General features: G+C 37.6%; 1 protein-coding gene across 1 annotated transcript; it reads right to left on the bottom strand.

Moving 5' to 3' along the window:
• Nucleotides 1-1,255: 1,255 nt before the first annotated feature.
• Nucleotides 1,256-8,405, bottom strand: MRPL47 (mitochondrial ribosomal protein L47). The gene is made up of 7 exons (XM_063306411.1): nucleotides 8,272-8,405; nucleotides 7,510-7,655; nucleotides 6,455-6,515; nucleotides 4,701-4,797; nucleotides 3,727-3,857; nucleotides 1,676-1,771; nucleotides 1,256-1,559 (listed from the first exon to the last, which is right to left on the bottom strand). The coding sequence occupies exons 1-7, from the start codon at nucleotides 8,358-8,360 to the stop codon at nucleotides 1,445-1,447; spliced, it is 735 nt and encodes a 244-aa protein (XP_063162481.1). The 5' UTR covers nucleotides 8,361-8,405; the 3' UTR covers nucleotides 1,256-1,444.
• Between the last annotated feature and the right edge of the window lie 33 nt (nucleotides 8,406-8,438).

The following is an 8,438-nucleotide window of genomic DNA, read 5'->3' as shown; positions in this document are numbered from 1 at the left end:
GAGGAACTCCATCCAACCAAGATCTTTTCAGTCTTCCACTCTCTCACACCTGCTCATATATTTGTTTTGTGATTTGATCCTCATTTTTTCAGTATGACCAAAGTGCCTCAGTATGCTTCTTTCCAATTAGTTACAGTACTCACTTTCCGGTTCAGTCTGCATTCATTTAGCCGCTATTCATTCTTTACTGTATCTCTTATAAATATTTAAGCACCCCATTACCACTGCATTCAACTTATCTATTATATCCCCAACTCTCACTTCCATACAATAAAATGGGCAAAATCATGCTTACGCATAGGCATTTTTGGATCTTTCAACATTCATTCATTCCTTGAACAAAGCCACATGCTACCCATTTGTGTCAGCAGACCCTAAAATTTCACCATCCGCTTCCCTTCTTTAGTTAACTTTTTACCAAAGTACAGAAATTCAATTGTTTGTTCTTTTTTGTAATTTATTTATAACTTTAAATCATTCACACCATTTTCCTGATCAAGCACAACTACCTTGATCTTTGTACACTAGTTTCAGGTCTATATTTGTTATGAGGTTCACTGCAAATCATTTGGGTTCTCAGACAGCAACTTGGGTTACGTGAAAACAAATAATGTCACTTAATTGGTTTTGACTTGGCATACATGTAATTATTAATGGCATGAACCTGGCCACAGGGTCTTCATTGGGCAAAGCGAAGTTCTGACCTTATGCCCACATTCACCGCTAAAGAATGCATCAGCGCTGTGCTGAGTGGACCAAAACATTTAATCTTTCTGGCCTGGAATCAACAGGTGCATCTTAATTCACAGAGTCAACGTATTTCAGTCCTTGGTCAAATCTAGTCCAACTCCATTTTTTGGTTCTAATTCTGATTGGCATCCAGGGAATTCTGTGTGACCTTATGTTAAGATTATATGGACATGAGCAGTGGCTGCCATCTGGTGCCTGCAGGCTGTGATCAACAGCTCCCTGCCTCACCTGCTTTTTAAAAAACATGTTTAATTTTTTAAAATAGCAAGCTTTATTTGCAGGTTTATTTGAACTCTTGTTCCAGAAGGTCACTTGCCATTTAAATTATACCAATGAAGATTCTCAGGATCCTAAAGGGGATATTCCAGTTTCCATTTTGTTTAAGGGTCTAGTCAGAGAATTGCAGACAATATGCTGTTGTGGGCAGCATATATAAAAACTGGTAGTCAAATGATTTTTATACCGGAGGCACAGCTATAAATGAAAAAAAAAAAAAAACAATCACAACAGGTGTACAGAAGTTTTATTTTGGTAAGAAAAAAATGAGCTGATTTCTGAAGTTACACATTTCTCACCTCAGTGTCCATTTATAGGTAATGACTGAAGCCAAAGCACGTGCATCACGTTTTCACTCCCTGCAACAGTCTGTTATTCCTCCTAGTCTTCTCAAACGTCAAACACCTCCAACCCCGTGTTAACTCTGTGACTGTGTGGCAAGATGAGGATTTTTTTGCTGTAGACGCTCCTCTTTCTTTCGCTTCAGGTTCTCCTGCTTGTTTTTCATGCGCAGGTATTTCTCAAATCTGAGTCTGCGGGATGAAACCAACCATCAGAAGTTACCGCTGAGTGGAAAAGCTATTTCATTCCATGATAAAGATGTAAAAAAAAAAATAATGTTCCCATTTTAAAGCATACTACTATTTACCTTATAAAAGGCTTGACATTTGGCAGGTAATAGAAGCGTTTCCTCTTGTGCCTTGCATTCATGTACCAGGGGATTGGCCATTCTCTGAAAGTATACCTACCAGCAACATGGAAATGGGAAAAGCATAGTATTTAAGACCAAACAGATCCTCCCTGCTGGATGGAGTTTGCACAGAGATTCACCTACACACAATGCGTCCTGCTTCTAAGTTCTCCCTTTCAGTCAACACAAAGTGAATCATCCTCTGGAACAGTGTGTCTCAACCTTGGCAACTTGAAGTTGTGTGGACTTCAACTTCCAGAATTCCCCAGTCAGCCAATATTGAAATTTTTTTTACTGTAAGATTTTGGAACTAACTATATAAAATAAACAGCTTTTTGTGGGAACTAGAATTATTTTGTCTACTTTAAGTCATAACAGAGATTAGAAACCTTATGATTTAAATTGGACACTGGAGGAGACTAAAGATTCCAGGCAAAAAGGAAAAAAAAAAAAGCTTCCTCTGGTTTTGATTCTGACTGGGATTTACAAAATGACACAAAATACTGTAACATGTGAAATATTAAAGATCTTTGAAGAATGGGACCAGAAATTAGTAGCCATGATACCAACAATGTCAACAATGATAGATTATGTTTAAAGGATGTTAATGAAAAAATGACAGATGTGAAACAAATCTTGCTCAATGCAGAAATAGTGGAATCAGAAATATTGGATTAAAAAAAAAGTGTGGATTACAAGATAGAGAAGCCAGTGTGATCTAGTGGCTAAGGCAATGGGCTAGAAACCAGGAGACAGAGAGTTCTAGTCCCGCCTTAGGCATGAAAGCTGGCTGGGTGACCTTGGGCCAGTCAGTCTCTCTCAGCCCAACTCAACTCACAGGGATGTTGTGGGGAAAGTAGAAGGAGGAAGAAGTATTAGGTATGTTCACCGCCTGAGGTGTTTATAAAAATAATAAAGGCAGGATAGAAAATAAAATAAATAAATTTAAAGTGGAAATACAAGTGGCAGGCCAAGAGAACAACCATTTACTGGATAAGGATTCTTTAGTGGATATACAAAAGAATCTGGCTGAAGTTTTAAGAATTAAAGGGAAGATGCAAATGATAAACCAAGAGAATGACCTAGACAATGTATTTGTATTGGATTTACAAAAGAAGCTTGTTAAAGCCTTGAAGAAGCCTGTGCGAAGGGACAAAGAAGAATTGAAGAGAAATCACATCCTACAACAATATTCGAATGAACTAAAGGTTAAGATTTTTCAGGGGCAAAAGGAAGGAATATAAAGTTGGTTTACAAGGTTAAAAAAAGACATTTTTATGAAATTCTGGCAATCCCTAACGGACTTTTTGCTGATACCGGGATTGAAAAGTTGATGTCTTATGGATTTGCTTATAGATAAGGAATGGGTTTGGGGAAGAAGAGATATATGTCACTTTATAAGGGGTGAAGAGTTCCCAAACTTGTTTATACTTCTTGTGATCAAGATTGGAAGTCACTTCTTTATATATTTTTCTTTTTCTTCACTCTTTTTTTCTTTTTTTTTTACACTTTTTACTCTCTCTTTTTACTTTCTCTGAGTTTAGTTTGAATTAGCTTTTATTACTGTAATTAAAATCTTTAACAAAAATTACGTATTAAAAGTCATAAAAAAACTAATTGGAAAGATTTTTCCACAAGACAATCCCTTCTTATGCGAAACGGTCTTGCATTGCTTGAATGCACAGGCTTATACACAGTCAGAAGCACAAAAAAAAGTTTAGAAAATACACCATCAAAAAATGAAAATCTTGAAAATGGAAAGAGGAGAGATGTACCACAGAGGACGGTCTGCTACTCTTGACACTAAACAGCAGTGCTCCACGGTGCAAGTTTGTTGCAGGTCCCACTTGCATGTCCTGGCTGGTTAGTGCTTGCCACAACCAGGTAAACATTTTCCTAGCTTTGTTACCTCTAAGTCTTTCACTGAACCTGGAAAATATTACTGAATCAAGCTTAGCATTTACTTCAGTACTTCCTAAACACACCACAGATCTGATGTGCCAGTTTACCAAACAACGCGGCCAAGGAAATCATATCTCCATTCGCCCGGCCACTCCTTCTCCTGACCCGTCTGCAAAAGTCGCAAAGCATCTTCCCTTTCCTGAATGACCTGGTCCATTCTTTCCATGGAAGTTTTTACCTATAAAACAGAAGTGGTGTATTCAAGAGGTGGAGCTCAGGGGTATTCTCAACATCATCCAAGATGCATCAGGGTTACCTAGTCTTGTAACAAGGTCTACTAGTTATAGGTTAGATTCACACACTGCAGTAAGTCATGACTTTGCCTTAATATTAGGTGTGAAACCAGCCAGTATTACTCTTTACAAATGAAAGGACGCCTTGCTTGAATTCCCTATCTCAGAAACACCCATCGAAACAGAGATAGGAAATGTAAAGAAACACTTCTCAACAGAGTTCTGTCTTTTTTCACTGTTGGTCTCTCTTACCTGCAAATCTATTCACTCACTTTACACACTGCCATAAATATCAGACTTTATTTTTCTATCCTGAAATCTTGCTTCACTTGTTTTCCCAATATATGACTTATACTGAGCAAACTAGGACTAAGTAATAGGAAGTCATAAAAACACAACATTCTGGACAGGGGGTCATGCAGCATTCCCCTCTACCATAATGTGTTGAACCTAGCTGTCTGCCTGGATCAGGTATTTTTGTCAAGGAGCAGCTCAGCAATTAATATAGCCTTTGTATGACTTGCAGGTTTTTCAGAGCACCAGATAACCGTATCTGACACCAGAAGTATTTTCTCCATTGGCTGCCAAGTTCCACAGAGTCAGCACAGATGACAAACTACAAGGGCAAATTGATAGAGGATCAACAGGGACTTCTTGGAATTATGAACATTTAACAGCATCTTCCAGCTCATCTCACCCTCACAGCAAATCACATAAGCAGTCTTGGGTAAACCCATTAATGCTGTATCTTTAACAAAGAACGTGTGGCATTCTCAACACTAATTTACCTTTTCCAATCTTTCTGGGCTTGGCATTGGCAGCACCTGCCGTTTTGCTTCTTGTTCTAATGTTAAAAGCATATTTCGCTCTTTTAGCAGGACATACCTGAGAGAAAGAATCTATTAGTAAGTAACATTACATTGTTAGCTAGGACAATGATTCTCAGTAAGACAACCAAATAGCCTGGATGGGAGACAGATTAAGTAGTTAAAACTTATCATAAAGATTAAATATAATACTAGGATGCCTGAAACTCATAAACATCCTTCTTGGAAAAAATGTTTTATTGTTTTTGTCATTGTAGAACCCATTTTTTCTTTTTTGATTGAGTTATCAACTGGACAAAAGATCCAAAAGTTTGAGAATCACTAAGCTCAGTTTCATCTTAGTGCTTTTTTAGTGAGCTACAACTGATCACACATTTTAGTTAAATGCAAATAAAACAGTACTGCTATTTGTATACAATATTAGTAATTATAATATCAATATAATCATTATATTAACTACATTGATAAGATAATTGTTCTTATTAGATACCGCCAAATATTCTTGTACATTCATCGCAATATATGAAATTCTGTTGGCTACCACCACCCGCTTTTTGGACATCACTCCCTCCTTGTGTTGCTACTAAGATACAACAATAGCAGAAGCCATACCTGGTAGAATTCTCCCACCAGTCTAACTTTCAGATCCACCAGCCCTCTGCCTGCTTTAACTTCCTCTTTTAGCCTTCTCCTTCCTTCCAGCCCACCACTTACATCTCTAAGCTTTCCTTCCATCCTATTTTCACATCTCCTTTCTTCAACAATATGTCTCCACCATTCATAATTTTAAGAACTATTAATACCACCATCTTGGATTTTATATTTTATACTTATATCTATATTTGTATTTAAGTAGTATGGTTTTTTAGCGTATTTTAATTTGTATTTAGTTTTAGTTTTATTGTAAACTGCCCAGAGTCGCTTCGTGCAAGATAGGTGGTGACAAAATTTGAAATATAAATAAACAAACAAATAAATAAATAAATTTCCTCACATTCCTGTCCTTTAGACTGTTGCCTTTTTAAACTCTCTTCCTTTAGGCACTTTTTTGCTCTTTACATGCATTCCTTAGACATTCTTGCACCTCAGCACTTATCTTTCTTCATTCTTGTCCCTTTTCAATTTAAATATCTCTGCAATTCATGCTTAATTTTCCATGTTCTCTACCTTTTAAAAAATGTTTTCAATCTATTGTCCACTCTGAATCCTTCTTTCATACCTCTTGCCCTTCACTTTCTTATCATTTATGACTTGAAAGCTGTTTAAAATCCCAGCCAAACTGATAACCTTTATTGACATATTTGTCACATTTAAATTGTTCTGTTACTTCAGGAGATCAAGCCAACATTCTTAGCACTTCCTCCCCCAAATTTTTCCCACAGCAACATGACATTGGTTGGGCTGAGAGAGAGTGTTCAACCCAAAGTCATCCAGTCACCCTCTGCAGCTGAGGGTGGATTTGAACTGAATTTCCCTGGTCCTAGTCCAACCTCTGAAGTACTACACAGTCTCTCCATTTACTCTTCTCTCATAGACTCTTGGCTATAAACTTTTAGCTTTTTGAATAACTAGAGACATGACAAGAGCCAAAGACTTAGTGGTTACAAATTAAATCTAATATAGATTTTTGAAATGGGTACTAAGTGTAAGCAATTCTTTAAATAGCTTGTCACAAGGAAAGACTGGCCCCCTAAGTCATACAAAGAAGCACCCACCAAAGCTTATGCAAATCTTCGCTGCTTTTGCCTCTAAGTTGTTCTACAGTCCAGGAATCTCCTGTGGAAGTCACAAAGCAAAGTAAAACAAGAGCATCTTCCTGACAGTCTCATGATCTTAAACTATAGCAACTTCTACTCCATGCTGATTAAGTGGAAACAGCTACTATTTTGGTAGTTATTCAAAGATTTTCTCTTAAGAGCTGTACTCTCTGGAATATAAAAATCAATACAGGTAGTCCTCACTTAATGACCATTTGTTTAGTGATGGTTTAGACTTACGAAGGTGCTGAAAAAACTGACTTACAATTGGTGCTCACACTTATGACAGTTGCAGCATCCCATGGTCACGTGATCGCCATTTTCAACTTTCCCGGCTGGCTTCTGGCAAGCAAACTCAATGGGAAACCACATGATTTGCTTAACAACCGCAGTGATTTGCTTAATGACCACCGCAAAAAAGGTCATAAAATTGGATAGGATTCGCTTAATGACCATTTTGCTTAGCAGCCAAAATTCCAGTCCCACTTGTGGTCATTAAATGAGGACTACCTGTATTCGTCATTATCTACATTTTAAAAGTCAGCCTCTTGTCAGCTACCCTGTTTTTTTTTTTTCTTTTGAAAGGCAGCACAACACTTTTTTCCCATTATGGAATTTTGTAGCTTTCATTAGAGCCACCCAAAACAAATCAACAAAAAAGCATTTACAAGATCCTATTTGAGTGCAGAAGAACTTAAAAAATTAAATAGAAAATGAAGGCATTACAAAGTCAGGAAAAAGGTGATGAAATTATTCAGGACAATATAGAACATTTTTTACTCATGCATATGTAAATCCAAAACATAAAATACAAATAGTTGTAATCCATTCCTTGATTTTTATTTAAAGGCATAAATCTGTCAATCAGACTAATGGATGAGATATCAACTTTTGAAAAAGATGGATTGTATGAGCAGCAATTTTTACAAATGGAGACTCAACATACATGTGATATACTCTTACTGAATCTCTTATAATACTATCTGGCTTTCTTATTTACAAGGGTATCTTACCAGACTTGACTTCTTTCTTTCCCCAGTTTTTGGGGTCATCAAAAAATTCCTCCAACCCATTTTGAGACACAGTTGTATGTAGCAACACAGAACAGGGACAAATCTTCAATTCTGAAGCCTTCTTTGGCCAATCACCGATGATTCCTCTGAACAGCAAAAGGTCAGAATTGTTTTACCAACATTGTAAGCACATACACAAATCAGATTCAATCCCAGAAGGGCATTTTTCCCCCCTTAAGCATGTACATTCAAAAGATTTCTTTGGATAAAATAATATCTATTTTTAGAAGCACCAACTGCATTTTTAGCTTCAAGACTCTTCTCTCTAGTTAAAAGTAAATGTTCAGGATGTTTTAAAGAAAGCTTTTACAGGATGTCTTTCTTACTTATTTATTTAACTGAGGGAACCTGAATGGCTTTATTTATTTTATTTTTATTTATTTTTTATCCCGACTTTATTATTTTTATAAATAACTCAAGGCAGCAAACATACCTAATCCTTCCTCCTCCTCTTTAAATAGAGGAACCAGAACCTGGCGTTACCATTTTTTTTTCCTAGCAAGCTCATACTTTCACGAGGTCTACAGTATCAAGGACTGTTTTCCAGAGAAGGTTTCAAACTTATTATATGCACCTTCCCAGAAATACATCTGGGCAGGGAGGCTCCTCTTCGCCATCATTCGCAGGGACAGCCCCTTCCCCTGCAAGGCCTCAAAGCAGCCTGCAGCCCCAACTCCTTTTTCCCTCTCGACAGGACCTCACCTGGAGGCTGAAGCCACCGAACCGTCCCAACTCGCGCCGGTCACCCGAAGCACCGCGGAAAGCCGTCGGCAAAGCGCCATCAGCGCCATGATTCCTCCACCTTTTTCCTACAAGGCCCTTCCTGGGATTCGAGGAAGCCCCTCTAGTCGCTCCTCCTCGGTGGTATC

The sequence above is a fragment of the Candoia aspera genome, chromosome 6, assembly GCF_035149785.1.
Source record: "Candoia aspera isolate rCanAsp1 chromosome 6, rCanAsp1.hap2, whole genome shotgun sequence".
Taxonomy (NCBI): Eukaryota; Metazoa; Chordata; class Lepidosauria; order Squamata; family Boidae; genus Candoia; species Candoia aspera.
The sequence above is the reverse complement of the archived record's forward strand: the minus strand, read 5'-3'. Positions and strand labels throughout refer to the sequence as shown.